At 41.4% G+C, this 26276-nt stretch overlaps 1 protein-coding gene across 1 annotated transcript in view; it reads right to left on the bottom strand.

Moving 5' to 3' along the window:
• MYH15 (myosin heavy chain 15) overlaps positions 1-26276 on the bottom strand; it is a 111099-nt gene that overhangs the window by 78998 nt on the left and 5825 nt on the right. Inside the window, exons 4-12 of the mRNA XM_061628112.1 lie at positions 22974-23130; positions 17380-17407; positions 16334-16427; positions 15105-15125; positions 10579-10671; positions 6875-6938; positions 6680-6778; positions 4422-4525; positions 1568-1706 (exon numbers count right to left, since the gene is read on the bottom strand). Of these exons, the coding sequence (XP_061484096.1) occupies positions 1568-1706; positions 4422-4525; positions 6680-6778; positions 6875-6938; positions 10579-10671; positions 15105-15125; positions 16334-16427; positions 17380-17407; positions 22974-23130 (799 nt within the window). The remainder of the gene's footprint in view (positions 1-1567; positions 1707-4421; positions 4526-6679; positions 6779-6874; positions 6939-10578; positions 10672-15104; positions 15126-16333; positions 16428-17379; positions 17408-22973; positions 23131-26276) is intronic.

The raw sequence follows: 26276 nt of genomic DNA, 5'->3' as shown, positions 1-26276 counted from the left end.
GTTTGCCTTTAAATGTGAACTGAATAGAAATTCTCCCTAAATGCAGATCATATAGTCATGCAAGGCTTGTTCACAATGAACACAAGTACAAGCTGGCTCTACATATGTGTAAAGAGTATACAATTGATTTGTACAGCTCAAATATTGTGTACACAGATACACAGACTGTGGCTGCTTTCACACTACATTTTATTCGGTTATTCTGATGAATTCTTACCTGGTAATTTGCGCATTATATTTGCTCTTTCACACGACATACAAACTTGTTCCAGAAATTTTGTAGAATATACTGCAAGTTTAGCACTAATTTTTGTGATAAATAATACCAGAAATAATCCATTGGCAAGCTTGGGATCCTTAGAAAATCACGGGAGTTTTTTGCCAGCTGCAGCCACTCATGTGACAGGCATCCCAGATGCAGTACATTTTCACCTTCTAGAGGCGCTATGTTTTTTACCTGATGAAAATTGTACTGGTATTCTGGCTTAGGAGCAGGTAGCAGCAGCATTTCCCTGTGTCTATACAACTAAAAAAAAGTCAGATGCTAAAGGGAGAGAGGTTGCATGGTGACAGGATGAGATCTTAGACCTTCTACACAGTGGGGAACTACATTGTACATGTCTATAACAGGTGAGAGTTGGAAACAAGAGATTGTTCATTGCAGCCATGTGAAAGACTGTTGTGCAAAATGCTGATATATTGGCTGAAAAATCTACTGTTCCTTAATGGAACAGGTACTGCAGTGTGAAAGGAATGTTAGAAATCAGGATAGAAGCACTACTATTTTAATCTGTTAAACTAACGCAATAAGCTCCATGTCTGAAAGCAGCCTGTATATTCATTGAACGTTACATGTGAATAAGTGTATAAGTGTACAGCTCAGCTAATTGTTTACACAGATACACAGATTGTATATTCATTAAATGTAACATGAATATACCTATAGTCAACCACTTGAATGGTCATCCGCCAGAGCTAATGTAGACGCATTCCGCATTGCAGATCCTGCACTGAGCAGGGAGTTGGATTAGATAATCTCCAAGATCTCTTCCAACTCTATAATTGGTGTACATCTATGTGACCAAGAACCTGATTGCATAGAGAGAGTTCTATGTGTGTACCAATGTCTGCAGTCATTATACTGAACCTGTGGATGTTGGGCATGCATGATCCCACTCCCCTGGTCCACATGATCAGATAACATCCAAACAGGGCTGTGGTATACTATCATTACATGTGATGAACTATATGTGGGATTCACCAACAGGTTTTATTTCCATATAGAAATTTCATTATTTATTTATCTATTAAAGTATTTATAAGCCGCACTTTCATAGAAGTTCGTCAAGGCAGCTTACAACATACAAAGACATTGTAAAACTAAAAACTGATAAAAGTATCATTAAAAGCAATAATAAAATAAATAAATAAATAATAAAAACAATACGAAATTATGAGAGAAATAACCCTAGATCTAACAATTAAAATAGAACAGACTGTGCCTTGAAGGCTCACAGCCCAACACAAGACTGTAACATTTTGAGCGGACACATAGGGAGATGCTTACTTTCAGTGCCATCAGCCTCTGCCTGCTCCTCTCTGGGTCTTTGTTTAAATTTCATGTTTCCAAAGTGCATAATGGCACCAGTGAGCTTGTAGGCACCGTACTTTTCATCAGCAACAAAGCCCAAAATATCCATAGCTTGCTGTGGAAAGTAAAAAGAACAGGACATTTTGTCACTTGCCTCTGAAACAACATGCAGCTTTATTTGCTTGAGCTCTGTTGCAGCACGGCTGGTGTTTGTGCTTGTTCTGATATTGATCTTTCAAAAAATATACTAGTGGAACAAGAGGCCTCTATTATTTATTTTCAGTCTGCCCTCTTCCTCAAATATAGAAAGTAAATAGTATTAACAACCCATTATGGACTATTCAAAATACATATAATTTGCTTTTAATTTTTATTAATAAATTTTATTAATAAATAAAACTCCAGACCAGAGAAAAGGCCTGACAACTACAATGACATGACAGCTGGGCTAACATAATATTCTTTCTTGTTATGGGTCTAATATAGAAGAAGATAATCGCTGCTCTCATATTCATCAGACAGAAGGACTGAAGACATCATAAACAATGTTGTTTATGATATCATACGTCCCCCTTCCTGACAAATATTACAGTGATTGTTTTCTTCTGTATTAGACTTATGAGAATTCACAGATACTTAAATTATTAATTACTTTTCCAAATAGTTACAACTGGGAGTATCTTCATACTGTCAGTCTTATTAGAATGAAAAATAAAACTACATTCTGCAAAAAAGATGTCCTGTTTTGCTTGTCCCTTGAGAAATGGATTTGGTGTGTAAGCTTCTCTCTAACAACAATTTTCCAAAGTTTACTGTACCAAGGATCTATAGCAAGAGTCCTATTGTTCTTCCATAGTTGTGTTGGTAAGAACTAACATGAAACTAAAGTCTGTAAATGTTACATTTCTTCCCCCTCAATGACAAACAGTGAAACTTTGCTTAATTATGATGTTCATCTCCTTGAGTACCTCATCCCAAAATCTCACAACCTGTGGGCACTCCCACCACTGATGAATATAAGTGCCCCACTGATGAATATAAGTGCCCCACTGATGAATATAAGTGCCCCACTGATGAATATAAGTGCCCCACTGATGAATATAAGTGCCCCACTGACTGCAGTCTCTCCAACAGTCTGGGAACATTGTACCCAACATGTGTGTCAATTTTACTTGGGTATTATACGATCGGTGGGCTGTTGTTAATATATTCCCTCTAATATATACAGGAAAAGATCTCGGCGCTTCACCTGCCATGCCAATGCTATCTCAATGACTTTGTTGAATTTCCTCCCCTAAATCTCTCTCCCATACTACCCTAATGACAACCATCTCCCCTGTGTTATCTTCTGTTAATGCAGAGTCTATCTTTGAAGCCAGGACCCTCCAATCATTCACCATGTCCAAAACCAAAGCTTCAAAAGGCATTTGACTTCTGGTAGCTTTCTCCTGAATTTTTCTGTTGGAAATAAAATAATTTATGTGTTGGATATTAAACCAGTTGATTTGTATATTGGCTAAACTATCTCTCAGTTTGTTTTTCCAGGAGTAGATGGGTGTTGATACAGAAGTCCCTAAACTGGTACAATCCCTCCACCTCCCAGTCCCTAAATAGACTACAAAAGGGTGAATGATTTAATACAGATATCAGAGGGACCTACTTAGTATTAATTTGGGTTGTCATGCTTTTTATACCATAAATGTACACTCCGTAAATGCATTACAGAGTACTTAACAGCATCAAAAAGAATTGTGAATAAAACCCCATCATAGAATATTAAATAGCTAATATAATATATTTAAAGTAAACATATCATTAAGCAAAGTTCCTTCCAGAAGATAATTGTGTGAATGCCTTGTGATCCCAAAGGAATGAAGTACTAAAGCTAGGAAGCAAGCTTCCCAGTCACCGAGAGTACCTCTGCAGGTCTCTGTACCGTTCATGTTTGATGGACATGGTCAAAAGGTCGCTAGAGGTTTACCATAGAGATTGCAACAAGCAAAATGTGATCTCTATATAGACCCTACATCAAGGTGAGGGACCTTTTTCAGTTTGGGCGTTGTATTCCCTTATGGGCAATCTTCTAGGGCTGCATGCCAATGGCAGGCAAGACAACAGGAAACCAAGTGTGTGGGACCAAAGTGGGTGTTCACAGAAACAAAAAGGGATGGGGCAACAGATTTGACTCTTATCTTTGTGCGATAGGCTACATTTCCATCACACAAGAGTCAGACTTGTCTTTCCATCCTCTATCCAGGCAAGCAATAGGCATTATCACAGTTCAGGGATGCATTTCAGGACTAGAGGAGGGTACCAAAAAGGGCCAATGAGAGACATGGTCTGGGAAGGGCCAATTAGAGAGGTCTGAAAGGCCACATTCAGCACGTGGTTCTGGAGCACCCCTGCCTTATATGGAAATAGACTTTTTATACCTGGTATGTTTTTCTTAGTGCTTCTGTCACTATTCATGAGATGATATGACCACAGACACTATCTCAGCTATTGAAGATCAAGGTTTAAAGGATTGTTAATGCTGATCCATAGACTTGTTGTTGCCTTTTATAATTGCACATATGTACAAACATGAGAATGATTTTCCTGTGCATCCAAATATAATGGAAACCATAGCTCTAAGGCTATGTCTGGATGTCCCTGCCCTTCTTACTCTGAAATGACAAGAGAGGTTAGGCTAAAGAAGATGCCCTGACTTGTGCATTGGAACAAATCTGCTGCCACAAGTTCAATAAAAATAAATCTCTAACCACAGCAACATCTGCTACAGATTATGTCCTTTAACATACATCTTTAGTCAAAATTAATCATATCTTACATCAGTTGCCATCAGTTCTTCCCCATCATCCAAATTGTCCACAGTAACTACACCTTGTGAGCAGATGTGGAAGTCATATGGATTTGTCGATACCAGCAGCATATCTGCAAATAAAGCAACATTAAAACAGCTTCTCTTCTTGAGATATGGTCTGTTGATTATATCACCTAACTAACATGTACCCTAAGTGCAACATCATAGGGCAGCCTTTCCCAACCTTTGGGTCCCCAGATATTCCTGGACTCCAACTCCCATCAGTCCAAGCCAGCATGGCCAGTGGTCAAGAATTATGGAAACTGTAGTCTACCAACATCTAGGAACCTAAAGGCTGGGAAAGGCAGTCATAGGGCAAGGTTTATGGTAACATCACAACTACAGTGCAATATTGCTTGAGGAAATTATGCCTGCACAAACGTGTAGAATTTCAGCTCCCAAAATGGATCACTTATAGTATTAATGCCCTACGTATGACCTCCTACCTGGCTCTTCCCACAGAAAAGTCCAGCAGGGTTGGATATCACCATTTGAAGCCTTCAGGTGTTGGCACCCAACTTGGCACATCCTTGACCAGTCTGGCGAGTTCCAAGGCAATTATTTCTTCTGACCCTGCTACTTGTACACCAAGGTACATACAAGTTTCATCCACAGACCATCTTGATCTGGGGTAGGGAACTTGTGGCTCTCCAGAAGATCCTGGATTACAGTCTATAGTGTTAACTCACTTCTTTCTGACACCATGCAGTGTGTTAACAGAAAGCCTGGATTTCATACTGAGGTGGAACTACAAATGAACTTGATTTCTGGGCTCAGATACTCAACTCTCTGCACAGTGCCATCTAGTGACTCTTGTGCTTATACAGCTAATTCCACATGGCCAACAGCCCCATGTTTCACTGTGCTATCCCTGCAAATCTTTCCTCTGCCCTCTGTTACAGCTGATAAAGGGCAAGGACACATGCACAGAGTCCAACAAGCTCCAAGTCAACTAAAAAGCCCTTGGTTGATCCCAGTACACTGAGAAGCACTGTAAACTCGAATGGAAAGTCAAAACAATTTTCCAAGAAGCAGGTCAAATATAGGATTTAGAAAATTTAAGACAAGTGGATATGTGTTCAATATGTCCTATAATCATTACTATCGCTAGTAATTTTTTTCTCAGTAGAACTACTTATGAGCAACTGATTGTAATGGCTGAAGAGACATTTGGAGGATGGCTGATATATGCAACCATCTCTGCCAATGTGTGTAGCACTAGCACAGGAATAAATTCACCATGGAAGGTACATTTTCACAGTACAATATTTGCGTTCAAATCCTGTTAGCACAAAATTACATTGAAACAGTTCCTTTAATCTTCCTTAATTAGACCACAGCAAAGGCTAACTGGGTTAAGGGTTTAGCAGATGGACCACTCTGCTGGGATAACAAGAACTCAAATGAGATTATTACTGCTTTTGCCAAGCAGCAATTTAGTGCATGGATAAAGGGATGCTTCGCTATATTACAAGAAGCCCTGCTTAGCTGGGGATTTCTAGGAATCTGCATCAACTTGCAGTCACCATGTGCAAATGTGATTGGGCAAAAATATGTCTTAGGCAAAACAGTGCCTAAGGATTCAAAGATAATCATATATAATAATGGATGCAAAGGCTTTAAATAGCAGGTGTTGATCACCAAGTTGATGAGAAGGCACATCTTCATCCACACTGAGCAATGCTGATGAGGACCGGATGCATCACATGAACATCAGGATGCACATCCACATCTAATTGTCACTAACGTGTGTTGGCTTTTCCTCATCTGGCACCAGAAACTGCAGGCACAGTCCTAAATGTGCATGTAGAGGCCCAGCCAGGGTGTATATGGGAAACTGCCTTATTCCTGGACAGACTATTTATCCATCTGTCCTAGGATTGTCTACACTTGCTACCTGATTCTTATTTTAAAAACTTAGGATGCCAGAGATTGTATCTGGGACCTTCTGCATGCAAAACATGTATTCAGCCACTGAGCCCCCTCCAGTAACAAGGAGCCATGATTGCAACATTCTGTTGCATTTACTTACTAAAAGGATTTCTAAACTGCCCTTTAGGGCATAACGCCCTCACAAGGCAGTGCGCAATTCTAAAATATAACCATATATAAAAACCATCCACTGAACCCATGCACCCATGTTTCCCCCTCTTCTCTGCCCATTTAGGTCTTCATTTGAGGTACATCTCTTAATATGCACATACCATGTTCTTCCTTACTCTTACCTTGTAACTCTGCTTTCTTTCCGGACAAGATCTGATAGAAGATATGGTAGCTCCTTTCACCTGGTTGCTGGAAAATAACTCTGGATTTCTCTAGTAGATCTGGTTGGATAATGAAGAGTGAGGTTGAGAAATAGGTTGAAACTTGCAGACAAAATATATAGCTCAAGAAATTATATAAATTAGTGTGTTGCTTACAAATTTCAATATCAGCTGAAGACAGCTTGCCTGTGGTTCCAAAATGGATTCTGATGAATTTACCCTAATTTGTACAAAAAAATGCATATAAATGAAAACATATAAAGACAATTATAGACAGATAATATATAACCAATATGAAGGCTGTATGTTACTAGAACCTTAATATGATAATGATAATTTTTGGATAAGATATGTCAATGATTACAACAGTTAGAAATCTCATAGCTGTGCACTAAAATCCTACACATGTGTTTCTAAATGAACGCCACTGAGTTCACTGGAGTTTATTCCTAGGTAAGTGAGTGTAGGATTATAACCTTCAGTATAATAAGCAGCTATGCAATTCTTTTTTTAAAAAAAAAAGTGGTCAGAGAATTGTTTCCATATTCACAAAGGATGGAGGAATAGATTGTATCCAGTGCTACTGCTACTCAGAGAAGACCCACTGAAGTTAATAGGCATGACTAACAGAGGTTCATTAATTTTGATGGGTCTTCTACTCTGAATGTTCAGCAAAATAGTTGTGTGCACACAAGAATTACCACAAGCACAACAGGACTTCCCCCTTCTCCTCCTCCTGCATGTGCCTTGCACCATCCCCAAATCTGCTCTGGAGGGTTGGGGGAACCCTCAGAACAGATTTAGGGGGCATGCGGGGGAAGTAGAAAGGGAGAACATTCTGTTGCATAAAGAGAAATCCATGTGCTGATCAAGCATTCACCTTAGCACTATATTGAATACAAGCCAATGGGTTTATGTTTGTGGGGCAGCAATGTGTGAGGGGGTCTTCTCTGTGGTGACCTCAAGGTTGCAAAATGCCCTCCTTTCGGAGGTTTATCTGGCCCCATCATTGTATTATGTTTCAGTGGTGGATCAGATACACCTCTCTGCACAGTCCTTTGGGGGTAAGGGATGAGTTCAGAATAAAGCCTCCCTCTGAAGTGTTGTGGCTGGTTCTGTTGGCAGTTGATATGGTTTAATTGGTGATTAGTGAAATAAAATTTTGCACACTTTGGTAAAATTAAATAATTTTACTTTTTAAAATTTGAACAATGTCAAATTTAACATTTGCACGTGAAATCCATATTTGGGATCAAGTTAGAGAAAAGGATCAAAATTAAAAATACCAATATTGTAATGTAAATCACACTTGGAATACTGTGTATTGTTCTGGTTGCTGCACTTCAAAAAGGATGCTGTAGAGAAGGTGCAGGAAAGGGCAACCAGAATGATCAGGGGATTGGAGAAACTCCCCTATGCGGGAAGGTTACAACATTTGGGGCTTTTTAGTTTAGGGAGGGCATGAGAGAGGTGTATACAGTCATTCATGGTGGGGAGAAAGTAGAAAGGTTTTCTTCCTCTCTTAGGGGACTAAAACCCCATGAAGCTGAATGGTGGGAGATTCAGGGCAGACAAAAGGAAGTAATTCTTCACACAGCACATAGTTAAACTATGGAATTCACTGTTACTGTTACAAGATGTGGTAACGGCCCCCAACTTAGACTGCTTGAAAGGGGGAAAAGACAAATTCATGGAGATAAGGCTGTCAATGGCAACTAGTCATGTACCACCTCCAGGAATAGATGCCCCATGCCTCTGAGCACCAGCTGCTAGGGAGCAGAGGCAGGAGAGGGATACTGCCCTTATGTCCTCCTTGTGGTCTTTCCATAGACATCTAGTTGGCCAATCTGGGAAACAGGGCACTGGACTAAACAGGCCTTTAATATGATCCAACATCACTCTTTCTATGATCTCACTCCTGCCCCCAATTTATTTCAGCTAAAGCAGGGATAGGGAATGGGTGGCCATGCAAATAGTATTGGACTATAGCTCCTAGCTGCTGGCTATGTTGGTTAGAGCTGATGGAGTCCAACAACACTGGAGGAGCTATATGCTCTCCATCCCTGAGCTAAAAAAGAGGTAGATTAAGTTTAACAAGCTTCTTAAGGATAAAAGCAGTTTAGCAATGGAACAATCTGCCAATGGCAGTTGCGGAATCTGCTTCTTCAGGAACATTCAACAAAAGCAAGGGCAGGCATATATTTGGAGATGCTTTGGATATAGGTTATTGTGTGTTAGGGTGGGGGATTAGGCTAAATGCTGCATGGATGCATTCCAATGAAGCATTCCTCTTAGGGAGACAAGAGTTATCCTCTCACATGTTCAAAGACAGATAAAAATATGTAATCTGCTAACAACAGACTGTGTAACTTTCAGGTGTGTGGAGATTCTACAGTCTCCTCTTTCCTTGTTGCATACATGAACTGGGAAACTGCAGAAACAGGCCATGTTTTCTGCAGCTTCGCATCCCACATGCCATAAGTAGAACAACAGTCCCCTTCTTTTGTCTCGTGACCAGCCTGCTTTTGCTGCATCCTTTGGGTATTATTACACATGACTTGTGTGCTTCACTTACACTTTGCTGTGCTCAGCTTTATTCATGGAGGATTGTACAACAGCACTGCAGTAATCATGCTGCATTGCATTTGTCATCTCCATCCCCAACTCACCCATCCGGGATCCACCCTACATCTGTTGGACAGGAGACTGCAACATCCAATTCATTTATACTTCATTGCTGTTCCCAATTAATTGATCAGCTTAACCTTGACAACTGCCTTGCACAGACATATGCATCTTTCTACTTTATGACACTTCCTGTAGCTTATGCATGTTGTTATATTTGGAATCACTTCCCACTTCCAATTAGCAACAGCAATTATTTTGCTGTGAAGTGATCCCCAAACAGCTGTATAAAAGATGTAATGGCATTTAACAAATCTGAAACGATTTCCCAACCAAACCTTAAGCCCAATGGCTGACATGGGTAGTTCCATGCAGACAATCAAAATGTATGCAATGTGTTCAATGAACACACATTGGGGAAGGGAGAAGCCAAATCACGTTGACAAGCTTCCTCCACAGCCTAGCCTATGTGTGTTCATAGAATGTCTGCACAGTGACTACATATTAAAGGCAGTATTCTTCTAACAAGTCCTGTGAGTGCAAGCATTTGTCCTTGCACAATGGAACTTCCCCACTCTCCTTCCCCTGCATGTGCCCTGCACCCTCCCCAAACCTCCAGTTGAGTGGGGGAGCCCCAGAACAGGTTTAGGTGGTATATGGGGGGAGAAGAGGGAGGGAATGTTCCATTGTGCAAGCAGAACTTGAGCTGACAAAATGTTCACCTTAGCACTACACTGGATTCCACCCTATGTGTGTAGGCTTTTTATGCGTATTTAGGAACCACGCAAAAAGCCCACTCTCCAACTACAAAATTACGCAAATGGTTTGATGAGTATATAGAAGTCAGACAGGGCCCACTGCTGCTATCCTGTTCCCCCTACAAGACTGCAGAGGCTATTATGATGCATTTAATCTATGGTGTTAACATGGTGGTACTGCAACCAACATCATACCAAAGGCTAGTTTGTGTGGATATTTCAGTAAGTAACAGCAGAATGGCTGTCCACGATGAATATTGAAAAACAATCAATTATTTAAAATGAATAAAGGAGTAAGGTAGTATTAAAAGTTGGCAGAATAGGAGGTAGGCCTGAAGCCAAGCCTGAAATCACAGTCATGAGGGTATCATTATATATCCTATTTAGCCACTATACTTCCTATTTTATCTCCACTTTTATACATATACATATTGATATAAAGTCTGGTCAAGTTCCATAGCAATAAAGCCTACTTACAAAACGTGAGGAGTTGTCATTTCTCAGAGTTTTGGCGTTCCCGAAGGCTTCCAAAGCTGGGTTGGCTTGGATGATTTGATCTTCCAAGGTTCCCTTACAATGCAAAGGATTGAAGTACATTTAGGGCACACTCTTCTACTCATGATCCGCCAGCTGAGGGGCTTTAGGATTTGGTGGAAGCTCCACTATTCTGGCAGAACACAAGATGTGCCTCTGCCATTAATAAACAGAGCACTGGTGGAAACATCCCCCCCTCCTGATATGCCAGCAGAACAGGCCCTGTCCAGGAGTGATTTGTGAACAATGTTGTGAGGACTCCTCATTGTGTCTATTGTGCTCCAAAAGGTACTTATGAGGCATATAAGGGGATTTGAATCCCTGCCTATAGGGATTGTCTGTGGACTGTGGATTGTCAGCTGGATAGCCACCTGTTGGGTATAGTTTAATTTGGATTCCTGCATTGAGCAGGGAGTTAGACTTGATGGCCTTATAGGGCCCTTCCAACTCTACTATTCTATGATTGTATGACTAGCAGGTGCAGGGTCATTGCTGTCTGTACTATGGGATGCTACAGGGACTGATGTAGTGGGGATGCTGTTGCATCGTCTTGTATTGTGTCTGTTGGGTAATGCAGGAGTGTGTCCCCTTCATTGTGAGTTCACCGGCTCCCTTCTTGGGTGGTCAGCAGGTAGGTATCATTGCTGGCAGTTCTTGATTGGTTGCCATTGGATTTTTCAAAAATACTGTGGTCATGTCTTGTGTTTTTACAGTTTTTGTGTTTTCTGGTTGTGTGTTTCTTTCCATCCCTCCTGCACTGAGCATGCATAGGATACTGCAGTCATTCAGCTGGCATAGTAATGTATCTTCACTCCAGCCAGCATACCTAGAGTAGAAGATTGCTCTGGAAGTCAGTTAGTACTGACACAGAAAGACATTTATGTTTGTCTAGCTCTACACATGCATTTTCATTATTATTAGAGGCAAAGTAAGTCCATCTGTAAGCCCCCTTTAAAAAGTACGCCCCCTTTAGGATGCACACCTTAACATGGTGAGGGGGTTTGAGAGTGTTGAAGAAGCTAAGAACAATGCCGTCAGGAGTCTAGACCAAGAGGCTAAACCCCTAGCAGGGGCACCCAAGGTGGAATGGTCAAACCTGAAACACCAGACTAAGATGCATCCAAACTCAGAGGAAGGCAATGGTAAACCACCTCAGAATACCTCTTACCACAAAAAGCCTATGAACAAAGTATCCAAAATGCAACATGAGATAGTGCTGCAAGATGAGACCCCCAGGTCAGAAGGCACTCACCGAACTACTGGGGAAGAACAAAGGACAAGTACGAGTAGAGCTGTGACTAATGACGCAGCTGGGTCAAAGCCGAAAGGAAGCCCAGAGGCTGATGCGCACAGATGCGAAAGGAGAGTCCGGAATTGTACAATGCACACAATAGGAACATGGAATGTGAGAAGCATGAACCAGGGAAAGTTAGAAATTGTCAAGCAAGAAATGGAACATATCAACATTACAATACTTGGCGTCAGTGAATTAAAATGGACGGGAATGGGACATTTTCAATCAGGCAACTACAAAATATTTTATGCAGGAAAAGAGAAATTAAGAAGAAACGGGGTTGCTTTAATAGTGAGAAGTGATGTAGCAAATGCAATTAGGAGCTACAACGCAAGGTCTGAGAGAGTGATATCAATGAGATTAAACGGGAAACCTATTAACATAACCATCATCCAAGTCTATGCTCCAATGGCAAATGCAGAAGAGGAGGAACTGGAGAGATTTTACGCAGAAGTACAGGAGGAAATTGATCACACACCAAAACAAAATGTGCTGAAAATCATGGGGGACTGGAATGCAAAAGTAGGGAACAGAGAAGAACTAGGAATTGTGGGAAAATGGGACTTAGGAGACAGAAATGAAGCAGGAGAAAGACTTATTGAATTCTGTGAAGCCCATAATTTGTTTCTTGCAAACACATTTTTGAACAACCGAAAAGACGACTGTACACGTGGATATCACCCGAATGGTCAATATAGGAATCAAATTGGTTATATAATTGGTAGCAGAAGATGGAGAAGTTCCATACTTTCTGCGAAAACAAGACCAGAAGCAGACTGCGGTACAGATCATAAACTGGTCATATCGAAAATCAGAGTAAAGCTAAAGAAGAACAACAAAGCAATCATAATGCCAAAATACAATTTAAATAACATCCCAGAAGAATATAAAGATCAAATAAGGAACAGATTTGATGCTTTAAACTTAGTTGACAGAGAACCAGAAGAACTATGGATTGAAGTCAGAGACATTATCAGGAAAGAATGCAAAAAGACGATACCTCTAGTTAAAAAGAGAGAAAGACCTCAATGGATGACTGACGAAACTCTTAAAATGGTTAAAGAGAGAAGGAAAGCAAAAGGAAGAGGAGATAGAAACACAGTCAGAATCCTAAATGCAACAATACAGCGACTAGTATGTAGGGACAAACAGAACTATTACAATAGCTAATGAAAAACTATAGAATGCTTTAAAAGAAATGGGGGTGCCACAGCATCTGATGTCCTGATGCGCAACCTATACTCTGCACAAGAGGCTACTGTAAGGACAGAATATGGAGAAACTGATTGGTTCTCAACCGGAAAGGGTGTGGGACAGGGGTGTATTTTTTCACCCTGTTTGTTTAATCTATATGCAGAATATATCATATGAAAAGCAAGATTGGACCAAGATGAAGGAGATGTGAAAACTGGAGGAAGAAATATCAATAATTTAAGATATGCAGATGATACCATACTACTACCAGAAACCAGTAATGATTTGAAACAATGCTGATGAAAGTTAGAGGAAAGCACAAAAGCAGGACTACAGCTGAACATCAAAAAGACTAAAGGAATGACAACAGAAGATTTATGTAACTTTAAAGTTGACAATGAGGACATTGAACTTGTTAAGGATTATCAATACCTCGGCACAGTCATTAGCCAAAATGGAGACAATAGTCAAGAAATAGAAGAAGTCTAGGACTGGGGAGGACAGCTAAGAGAGAACTAGAAAAGGACCTCAGATGCAAAGATGTATCACTGAACACTAAAGTCAGGATCATTCAGACCATGGTATACCCAATCTCTATGTATGGATGTGAAAGCTGGACAGTGAAAAAAGCGGATAAGAGAAAAATTAACTCTTTGGAAATGTGGTGTTGGAGGAGAGCTTTGCGGATACCATTAACTGCAAAAAAGACAAATAATTGGGTGTTAGAACAAATTAAACCAGAACTGTCACTAGAGGCTAAAATGATGAAACTGAGGTTATCATACTTTGGACACATAATGAGAAGACATGATTCACTAGAAAAGACAATAATGCTGGGAAAGACAGAAAGAAGTAGAAAAAGAGGAAGGCCAAAGAAGAGATGGATTGATTCCATAAAGGAAGCCATAGACCTGAACTTACAGGGTGGTTCATGACAGATGCTCTTGGAGATCACTGATTCATAGGGTCGCCATAATCAACTTGAAGTCACATAACAACACAACAAGAAGTCCATTTATGAGGTTTGTACTCTGTGTTTAAGGTAATTCCATCACGTACTGAGGAATCCAGTATGTGTAAACATCTCTCCCATGGCTTTATCTACCTGAATGTAATATCATTCAGGAGAAGCAACATGTGATAGAAGCTTCTAGCAATAACTGCAGTTGCTGGGTGAAAAATATTGTCATGTAGACCAACCTAAAAGTTTGGTTCTAATTCCTGGACATTCACCTTTGTCCTTTCATAACTCTGCATAGCATTTTGACATACAGATTTGATGAATCTCCGGTAAAAGGGGTCGAGGTCCAGTCAGCCTTCCATCCATCCATGGTCGGTAAAATGAGTACCCGGCATATGCTGGGGGGTAAAGAAAGGCCGGGGAAGGAACTGGCAATCCCACCCCATATATACAGTCTGCCTAGTAAACATCGCAAGACGTCACCCTAAGAGTCGGAAACAACTCGCACTATAAGTGCGGGGACACCTTTACCTTTACTAATGATGACTAGAAAAATAAAGTCTATTGTCAGCATAGTTTATGCTGAAGACATACAACAAACCTGAGGAAAAGGGAAAGAAGGGACAAGTAGAAAGAAAGAAAACCACCAACAATTTCATTGGTAGAAGAAAACTGGTGCTTAATGCTCTTCAGTTGAAATCAGCACAACTAAAGCACTTCTCACTTGAGCTGGTCCTATAAAATGCAAGAAATATTAACTATAAAAGATGCATTAGAATTGGTCAAGAAAACTAAAAATGCTTAGACTCATACCCAGCTAGATGTTTTAGAGCCAAACTCACAATACAGTTTCCATTTTGCCTTAGAATTGGTTTTGTTTTTGAATTGGTTTTTGAACTGTGACAAGAAATTAATTTCAGCTGTACCTATGGAGTTTACATAGGCTTATGAACAGCATTCACTATACTTCAGCAAAATCTGTTAAATATAAATTCATTAACGGAAAGTTCATTCACTTACCCCAGTCTTGGTTGCTGGTTGCTTTCAAAAAGAAAAGGAAGATAAAATTGAAACAAAACAACAACAAAAGGAAATTAGAAAATATAATTCAACCTCATTTATCAATTTTTCTCAATTTGTGATTATACACAGACCTTTTTTATTCTGCAGCTGTGTACCATTATGTTCAACTACTGTAATGTTTCAAAAATACTTCTAAAGTACATCTAGTCTGCTTTTTGTCCTGAATCAAGGAGAGGCATCCATTCATAGCATTATATGTGGAACTTCTCTATGGTTGCAAAACCAGTTTCTGCACCCCTACTCCTACTCCCCTTTCTTCTCCTCCCTCACATCCAGAACCCAAAAGGAGCACATGCTATGTTCCTACACCAAGACTATCAATCTGTTCATTGTTGCTGTAAGTATTAAACCATCAATCTCTGCCACGTTTTAGACCCAAATACCCAGAAGCTCTAGCCACTGACCCAACATATCAGTGGAGGGGGGGGACACTCTGTCCCTGTCCCACCCTATCCTAATCCTGATGCTCCTCAGTGTATCCAAATGACTTTATTATATAGTACAGGGAAAAGAGGTGATAAACCATTGTGGAAGTGCTTGTGCTACTACAACAGAACAAGGAATGGATATAGCTGTTAATGAAACATTACCACTTATGGCATTATCCCTTCTTTAGGTCCCTGGGGCATATTTACCCCACAGCCTTGAACTGCTTTTACATTCATTTGCTTTTCTGTAGGAACTATAGTTCTGGGAAGATGACTAGGGATCTCTAATAGAAAATTCTCAGTAGCCTCACCAAACTACACTTTTGAGGATATTCTGGGGGAACTTATGGCATTTTCGGGAAGAAAATGGATATAAATGTAATTATGCCCTGAAGTCAGATCCTAGCCACTCCAATGGCAGCATTGAAAAAAAGGGTGAGTCTTACAACTCATGGATAATACTATGCAAACTGCAACAACGAAAAGCACCTCTAGTGGACCTTTGTCATCTGGAACCCTGGACAATATGATAGACAGCTAGACTAACTGGGAAAAGACCCACCATCTCAGTGTCCCCAGAATCACTTTGAAGTATCACAGCTTCTTCTTACAGTCTCCTGTGCAATTAACAATAATGCTAGCGGGTGCTTGCAGTGCCTTGGAGACAGAATGTCTTCCACCTGTTGGATAATAAATATTGTTCACACAGAAGAAGAAAACAGTTGTTCGAATATTTACATTCTTTTTTCCAGGTTCACCAATTGCTGCTACTGTGGCAAAATACTGAATGACACGTTTTGTGTTCACAGTCTTGCCGGCACCAGATTCTCCACTGTAAAACAAAAGGAAGATGACATTATTCATCTCAAGCTTTTTCCTGCAATCTTGTTCAAGTACAATTTTTTTAACTCTAAAATGTGTTATATTTGAATGAATGATGTCCAACAATCTCTCCTTTAAGGAATGTACTTTCTATCAATATTTACAGATAAGAGGATAGGGCTATGAGGTATGGAGAGGGGAGGTCTATCAGTGGCTATATGAAACACCAATGAAAAACAGTTGATGGGGACAACAGCCTATGGGCTTTCCCAGAGCCATCTGATCGACAACTGTGGGAAACAAGAGTCTGGACTAGATAGGCCTTTGGTCTGCTGAAAGTTCCAACCACTTTCATACACTCTGACTCAAACTGGAGTTTTAGAACCCAAGAGTAAAATTTACTTTCTGTTAATGCCAGCGCTGAAAAACTTTGCAAATAAATTAGCAAATACAAATAGGTGCTACTAAAACAACTGCCTTCAGTTTTATGTGTTCTGGTAAACACACTAGAAACCAATTAGAAATGCTTACTTTTGTTAGTGTGAGGCATCTGAAAAGATAAAGGCGGCTATGTGTCCTTCTTTACAGAGGACAGCCCTCTATTTGAACAGCTGTCAAAGGACAGTCCTCTGTTTGAACAAGTCCTCTATTTGAAGGGCTTTTGGAACCAAGTCTGATTTAAAGATAAAGAATCAAAAGGAGGGAATGGGGGGGGGCTACAAGCAATTATCAGTAGTGAGTAGACTGAGCAGTCTCACAGGTCACTTGGTCACAGTCTTTCCCACTGTGGTGAGTTACTTTGTATTTATATTATAGTAATTATTTCTATATTTGCATCTGTGCAACAAATTAGCATATACAAATTTTGAACAAATTTGTGTCCTCAATTCTCCTTTCTGGAGAGGCATTTCCTTGTTTTTTTGGTAATGCATAAATAGCCACCCTGGAAAAGATCCACTTACGTGATCAGCATTGACTGGTTCTCTCGATCTATGAAAAGGTGGGGAAAAAGAACCTCTGATTATACCTGCTATGTAAGCATCATGGAACAATTTCTTATATAAATGAAGAACAAAAGAAAGAAAGAAGCTCATCCACACAAACTTCCTTTGACAAGGGAAATTTCTTGTTTCACCTAGTTTAAGTGCTTCAGTGAATTGCATTGGTCTGCAAAGGCAATTCATTCTGGGTCCTTTCCATTATTTAGTACCAGATCTCTGCTGTGGAGGTAACTGCAAAAGGTGTTGCATGACTCCATATCAAGCGTATGAAAAACAATCTCAGCAGATCAGCTTATTGGTAGAAATTCCAAAAGCAATATCAGCTTTTGAATGTCATTGGCCTCTTCAAAGGAAATGGGAATGAAAAGAGCAAAGAGAAACAAATAGAAGATGGATGTTGACAGGTTGGGGTTAATTAGCATATCAAAGGCCCCGTAACATGGAAAACACATTCAAATACAGACATTGAGATTAGAGATTTTAATTGTGTTGTGTTAGCTGTTTCACTTCTACTTGTTCTGTTCTTATTACATGGTAGAAATGTAGTTCCCCACTCGCTACACTAGGCAGTGAGCCCGCATTGCACCCGCACGCAGGGAAGGAACCAATTTGGCTTCAGGGTTCATTGGGTGGCTTCCCCCCCCCATTGGCCCATCCATGGGCCAACCAGCTGCAGGGACAGCAGTTGGGGGTGTGGCTTCAGTATGGACCAGAGAGGGAACTTTCTGGGCTATGCTGAAGGTTTAGAAGCAAGCTGCACCACTGGGAGGCAACTCAGTGCAGTAGCAACTTCCCTCCCATCTTATCACCCTGCTGTGCCTTTTGGCACTCACTGGTTGACAGGGCTAGCAAGGAATTTTGCAGGGGGGGCTTGTCTCCCTCACAGGAAGTAGTTTCCTTTTAAGTTGTCTGTTAGGTTACTGGACACAAATTTCTGGACAGGTAAAGGGCATCAGGCAGAATGCCACAATCATATAGGGGGACCCCCTTAAGGGGTCTGGGTGGGCACTGCCAACTAGCCCTTGGTCCCAGCTTGGGGGGCCAGGCTGGCCATCACCAATCTAGTTGGGGCTGGGACCTACCTAGAAATCCCCTGCACCAGGGTGGGTCCCAAATACCCTTTGACTCCCACGTGGCATTCCATTCAGTGGGCTGGGAGGGACAATATCAGTCAGTGGTGGACTGTCCAATCTCATGATCCTGTCCTGATGCCTTCCCAACTGTGCTATGAGTGTACCTTAGTGGTCAATAAAGCTGTGGCCTGTTTTTCACCCATTCATGACTGTCTGCTGGCTATTTGTCTCCTGAACATTCCCAACATGTACATCAGGTGCATTGAAATGTCAGGTTTTGCATTTAAACCAAAAGATTTGGTTGACTCACAACAATGAGTGCCTGGAGCTTTTCTTTTTGTCTAATAAAGGGGCATAGTCTGTGAATTACAAGGAAACCAACAATGGAAATCCAACTGGATAGGGCAGGGGTGGACAACCTATAGCCCTCCAGATGTTGCTAGACTACAACCCCCATAATTCTTGACAATTGGCCATGCTGTCTAGGACTGATGGAGTCTATATCGGAAAGACCACAGATTCCCCTTCTCTGAGATAGAGGCTGTCTTACAGTACCAGCTGTGTAGCATTTCTACTCAGCAATCTTTTTTGGAAGTGTATTGGGCCTGGCAACCAAGAGGTCTTTTGTATCTTTAAAAATTGTGCAGGGGGGAGGGAGAATTCCACCTTGTGGTTTTTCCTATTACAGGGTTGCAAGAACACCTGCACTTGGCTGACTTTCTCTTCTCCTAAAGATACAGGATCAGTCTCAGGGATTGAACCTGGCAACCCTAATTGGAAGAGGGGTAAACCTTGTGGAATTGACATTATGTTCAGCATGCAGGTGATTTACTTACAAATTACAGTAGATTGCATTAAAAGTACTTGGCCCCTTTAACTGTTATTCCATGCAAGAGAAGCAAAGGATCAGGGCGGGGGAGTTCTTATCCAATTTAAGGGATCCAGACAAACTAGGCCGGAAAAAGTAAGGGAGGATTCATTCCTCATGCCTCTGTAACAATCGTGTATGCCTCTAAAAAGGGAGGTACCTCACATTTAAAGATGTTATAATTATAAGGATCTGGGAAACAAAATACATTACTATGCCAAGCATAATTATAGATTTTGCTTTGCTTTTTTACATATTAACTATCATTATAACTCAGCAAGACAGGAATTTGTCTCATAAGTCGATACATTTTTTATGTTATAAATTTCAGCCTATTCATGTGCTCTGTATAGCTTAACATTTAAAATAGATGAGCAGGAGCAGGAGCCCAATATCACTTCGTAACATTCAAGTTTAAGGTTCTGCAAGTATTAGAGTCCCTGATATCAGACATGCATCACCACTGCCCTCTGATGGAAGAAATCTGCTATGCTGAAATTAATCTGCAATGTGCTCCAGTTCTAAAGGTAGCAATGCATAACATTAAATCACTGCTCCAGTGCATGAGGGAGGCTAGAGCCAGTGGTTTTTAACATTTGGATGCAGTGCAGCCAAAGTCAGGCAGCTTTACAAGCATTAATTTCAACAGGAGAATTAAGTACATGCCTGACTCTGTCTCTGAAACCGTTGTTCCTGTTTTTGTTGCCACTGTTGATTATTTAGTTATTTATTAAATTTATATCCCGTTGTTCACCCCCAGCCCAGGGTGGCAAACAAAAACACTAAAAACATTCTAAAACAGCATAAAAAACAGACTTTAAAATATATTAAAACAACACATCTTTAAAAACATCTTTAAAAAAAAGCTTTTAAAACATCTTAAACAGTAATTCCAAACACAGATGCAGACTGGGACAAGGTCTCTAGTTAAAAGGCTTGTTGGAAGAGGAAGGTCTTCAATAGGTGCCGAAAAGATAACAGAGATGGTGGCTGTCTAATATTTAAGGGGAGGGAATTCCACACTAAAGGTCCATTTCCTATATTGTGCAGAACGGACAGTATCTGCAGGAGGCCCTCACCTGCAGAGCTCAGTGATCGGCTGGGTATATAAAGGGTAAGATGGTCTTTTAGGTATCCTGGTCCCAAGCTGAATAAGGCATTGTACATCAAAACCAGAACCTTGAACTTAGGCTGGTAGCTAATGGGCAGCCAATGCAATTCTTTCAGCAGCAAGGTGACATTTTGATGATACCCTGTCCCAATGAGCAGTTGCACCGCCACATTTTGCACCAGCTGCAGCTTCCAGACCAACCTCAAGGGCAGCCCCACATAGAGCGCATTACAGTAATCCATCCTGGAGGTGACCAGTGCATGGACAACAGTGGTCAGGCTTTCCTGGTCCAGAAATGGCCACAGCTGTCTTACCAGCCGAAGCTGGGAAAAGGCACTCCTAGCCACTGAAGTCACCTGGGCCTCTAGCACAAAGATGGATCCAGGAATAACCCCAGACTACTAACCCTCTCCATCACCTATCCTAAGAAAGGGGTATTTGCAACCAGGTGGTAGTTGTCACAAACCAATGGATCCAGGATGGACTTTTTCAGGAGCGGTTGGATCACCTCCTCTTTCAGGATGGCTGGAACCACTCCATCCCACAACAATGTGTTGACCGCACCCTGGATCCACTCGGTCAAACCCCCTCAACAAGCTTTAATAAGCCAAGAAGGACAAGGGTTGAGAGGACACGTTGCTGGCCACATCTTCACAGGTACCTTGTTCATGTCATCAGGCTGCATCAACTGAAACCAATCCCAAGAAGTTGCAGCAGACTGGCCACCTCACTGCGGACTATGGATGGGGCATCAAGATTGCTACGCAGGCAAGCAACTTTACCCTCAAAGTGTCTTGCAAACAATTTGCAGTGGGCCTCCGAAAGGTCTAAAACTCCATTTCCTGGAGCTGATGTCAACACACCCCTGACAATACAGAAAAGCTCCACTGGATGTTTACTTGAGGATGTGATGGTGGCAGAGAAGTGGGCCTTCTTTGCTGCCCTCACCACCACACAGTAGGCATGGTTATGATGTTTTACTTGTGCCTCATCAGCCTCACAGCACATATTTTGTCACTTGCACTCTAGCCATCATCTAGCCTCTTTGATTGCCCTTACCTCAGTGGTGTACCAAGGTGCAAACCGGGCTCCAGAATGTTGGAGAGGGTGCTCAGGGGCAACCGTGTTACGAGCCTGAAACGCCTCATTGTTTCACAGGGTGACATGGGCTTCAACAGAATCACCTGCTCTATCTACTGGGAACTGCCCCAGGGCATTCAAGAATCCAGTGGATTCCATTAGTCTCCAGGTGCGGACCATCTTTATCTGTTTAAAGAGGAATCATTTGTCACGATATAGGCTTTCCTTTCCAAAGGGAATCATGACAGTGAAAAAAAGTGCCCTGATCTAGTGGTTGAAGGGTGAGGGCAGGGGTAGGAGGATCAGAGATGTGCATGTAGAGATCCAAGCAAACCAGGGCTTGCCATTCACTTCAGTATCAGAAATAGTTCTGTGGCTACATCTCCACCAAGTACACAGAACTACTCTGTGATACAGAAGTCTATATAGAAACTCTTGTTTGTGGTCCATGTGAGTACTGGAAACCTTGCAACACAGCCTGGATCTTAGTGTTGTACAACTGAAGGTTTCGGCAGGAGAGGGTTAATGGAGCCAGAAATACATCTCAAGCTCCCTTCAGAGTCAATGGCAAAACTGCCAGGTACAACTTTTGCTGGGGAAATTACTGGCTGATTGTTCTTGATAGTTGGATCTTCCTTTGACCTTCTGAATGGGGCAAAAGCAGACTTTCCCTACCCAGTTAAGAATGATATAATCTGGGCCTCAGAAAGTGAAAGAAAGGGACAGGCCTTAGTTTCTGGGAGACAGAGAGCTGCTTTTTTGGAACTCAGTAAGCTAATTGCATCAGGGAATCTAGAGATCTGATGAATGGCAGTGGATTTGGCTTTCTGTTGGATTGTTAAGCTGTGCATTCAGATATGCACCTGTGAATAATTCAAATACTTTAAAAATGTTATAACCCTGTACCGATCTTCTTCCAAAGAAACTAGGTAAGTGCTCCCCACCCCTGTAACTTCTTACACTGCTCAGAGAAGTGAGGAGAGAGCAAAAATGGCTGTTAAAGCTGAGCATTACTTTTTTTAAAAAGTTATCTCGACCTTTCCTCTCTTTCTCCTTGGAGCAAATGATAAATCACTGGTGGATAATCTGTGGCCCTCTAGATGTTGTTGGACTAAAAGTCCCATCATCCCTGATCATTGGGCATGTTGGCTGAGGCTGATGGGAGATGGAGTCCAACAACATCTGGAAGACCACACATTCCCCATCCCTGATAGAAACCTTTGTGGATATACTCTCACAAGCCAGCAATGCAGTAGATATTATCCCAAATGCGAGTGATGTCAAAGATCACAGATCTTACCACCTTCAGGCTCTTTGCTCATTATATAGTGCCTAAATGCATTTCCCAGTAGGTTCTCTTATCAGAGTTTGACAAGGTTCAGGGTTTAAAATAAGAATCAATTGACAAAATAATGCTACTTACTACGCAGCATGTCATGATATGCATTATCTGCAATAGAGAAGATGTGAGGAGGTGCCTCTGAACGTCTCTTGCCCTTGTAAGCCGAAACAACTTCTGTCTTGTAGACAGGAAGCCATTTGTAAGGGTTTATTGTCACACAGAAGAGACCCGAATAAGTCTGGAAAGGAAAACAGACGAGATCACTAAGAAGAACCTCAATAAAGAACAGGAGTATTTCTTGCTCTCTCCTGATATCAACAATGCAGTTGTCGCTCTAATCCATTTTATCCAAGCATAATCAAAGAGTTGTTTTTACAAAAGATGGCCCACAGAACAGATTGCCCTGGCATGGAAACTGAAGAACAAAGTTACTCATATCTCACTACTGAACATGTTAAATGAAAGTGAATTCCATTGATAACAACAGGATTTGCATCTAAGTGATATGTTTCAGTTTGGACGGAATGAATATGTTGGTCACAGCCAATCATTTATAACTTTGTGCTCAAGATCTCCTAGTATCCCAGCCTCCAATGATTTATCTGAAAATGCAACTTCTGTCTGTAAATAATGATAACATTTTTCAGAGAAAGCAATGTTAGTTGATTGGGACTGGGGCAATGGTATGAAGCAAGAATGGGGAACCTGTGGTCTTCTAGATGTTATTGGACTACAGCTCCCATCATCCAGATGTTATTGTACCACAATTCCCATAATTCCTGGCTATTGACCATGCTGGGACTGATGGGAGTTGGAGTCCAACTATATCTGAGAGCCACAGGTTCCCATCCTTGGTCTAAAGTGCAGTGTAGTGGTTACAGTATCAGACTAGCTGGACCTAGGAGACCGGAATTCAAATCCCTGCTCAGCAATGGATTTCACTGGGTGACCTTGGGCCAGTCTCTCTCTCTCAGCCTAACCTACCTCACAGGGTTGTTTTGAGGATAGAATTGGGAGAGGAAGAACCATGTTTGTATGCCACCTTGAGCTCCTTGGAGGAGAGGTGGGATATTTATTTATTCATTTATAATAAATAAATAAGTAAATAAGTAAATAATAAATGTTTGTATGCCACCTTGAGCTCCTCGGAGGATATAAATGTAACAATAACAACAACAGCAGTGCATGAGGCAGCCTCCTTGCTGAAGCTACGCAAGTCTGGATCTGGTCAGTGTCTGGATTGGAAACCACCTGAGAACCTTATGTATGCCACTTTGAATTCTGTTGAAGAAAGGTAGAATACAAATGAAATACTCCAAAACTTCTCTAGAATCATATTAGAACGGCACATGTTCTGCAGCCCACTGGGAAAATCTCAGAAAACATACGTTCCTTTACAGCCTATGAGATATTCGCTTCACCCTGGACTTGATGGCCATGGCCAGTATCATCCTATGTTATAAGCAAAATAGCCCTCTGCAGTATGTCATTCTGGCTGAATGGCTGTTTCACATTCACCCAGTGAATTTCATGGTAAACACACTGGAACATGATCTCTCCAATATCCAATCCCAACACTTCATCTGCTACAATAAAATTCTGCATGAGACATTCAGAAAGGAAAGCTATTTGCACAATTACCAGTAATGGTTAAGAAAGGCATTCAGCTCCTGTTAAGAACATAAGAACATAAGAAAAGCCTGCTGGATCCGGCCAGTGGCCCATCTAGTCCAGCATCCTGTTCTCACAGTGGCCAACCAGGTGCCTGGGGGAAGCCCGCAAGCACGACCCGGGTTCAAGAACACTCTCCCCTCCTGAGGCTTCCGGCAACTGGTTTTCAGAAGCATGCTGCCTCTGACTAGGGTGGCACAGCACAGCCATCATGGCTAGTAGCCATTGATAGCCCTGTCCCTCCATGAATTTGTCTAATCTTCTTTTAAAGCCATACAAGCTGGTGGCCATTACTGCATCTTGTGGGAGCAAATTCCATAGTTTAACTATGCGCTGAGTAAAGAAGTACTTCCTTTTGTCTGTCCTGAATCTTCCAACATTCAGCTTCTTTGAATGTCCACGAGTTCGAGTATTATGAGAGAGGGAGAAGAACTTTTCTCTATCCACTTTCTCAATGCCATGCATAATTTTATACACTTCTATCATGTCTTCTCTGACCCGCCTTTTCTCTAAACTAAAAAGCCCCAAATGCTGCAACCTTTCCTCATAAGGGAGTCGCTCCATCCCCTTGATCATTCTGGTTGCCCTCTTCTGAACCTTTTCCAACTCTAGAATATCCTTTTTGACATGAGGCGACCAGAACTGTACACAGTATTCCAAATGCGGCCGCACCATAGATTTATACAACGGCATTATGATATTGGCTGTTTTATTTTCAATACCTTTCCTAATTATTGCTAGCATGGAATTTGCCTTTTTCACAGCTGCCGCACACTGGGTCGACATTTTCATCGTGCTGTCCACTACAACCCCGAGGTCTCTCTCCTGGTCGGTCACCGCCAGTTCAGACCCCGTGAGCGTATATGTGAAATTCAGATTTTTTGCTCCAATATGCATAATTTTACACTTGTTTATATTGAATTGCATTTGCCATTTTTCCGCCCATTCACTCAGTTTGGAGAGGTCTTTTTGGAGCTCTTCGTAATCCCTTTTTGTTTTAACAACCCTGAACAATTTAGTGTCGTCAGCAAACTTGGCCACTTCACTGCTCACTCCTAATTCTAGGTCATTAATGAACAAGTTGAAAAGTACAGGTCCCAATACCGATCCTTGAGGGACTCCACTTTCTACAGCCCTCCATTGGGAGAACTGTCCGTTTATTCCTACTCTCTGCTTTCTGCTTCTTAACCAATTCCTTATCCACAAGAGGACCTCTCCTCTTATTCCATGACTGCTAAGCTTCCTCAGAAGCCTTTGGTGAGGTACCTTGTCAAACGCTTTTTGAAAGTCTAAGTACACTATGTCCACTGGATCACCTCTATCTATATGCTTGTTGACACTCTCAAAGAATTCTAATAGGTTACTGAGACAGGACTTTCCCTTGCAGAAGCCATGCTGGCTCTGCTTCAGCAAGGCTTGTTCTTCTATGTGCTTAGTTAATCTAGCTTTAATAATACTTTCTACCAGTTTTCCAGGGACAGAAGTTAAGCTAACTGGCCTGTAATTTCCGGGATCCCCTCTGGATCCCTTTTTGAAGATTGGCGTTACATTTGCCATTTTCCAGTCCTCAGGCATGGAGGAGGACCCGAGGGACAAGTTACATATTTTAGTGAGCAGATCAGCAATTTCACCTTTGAGTTCTTTGAGAACTCTCGGGTGGATGCCATCCGGGCCCGGTGATTTGTCAGTTTTTATATTGTCCATTAAGCTTAG

The sequence above is a fragment of the Rhineura floridana genome, chromosome 5 (assembly GCF_030035675.1).
Source record: "Rhineura floridana isolate rRhiFlo1 chromosome 5, rRhiFlo1.hap2, whole genome shotgun sequence".
NCBI classification, from domain to species: Eukaryota; Metazoa; Chordata; class Lepidosauria; order Squamata; family Rhineuridae; genus Rhineura; species Rhineura floridana.
The sequence above is the reverse complement of the archived record's forward strand: the minus strand, read 5'-3'. Positions and strand labels throughout refer to the sequence as shown.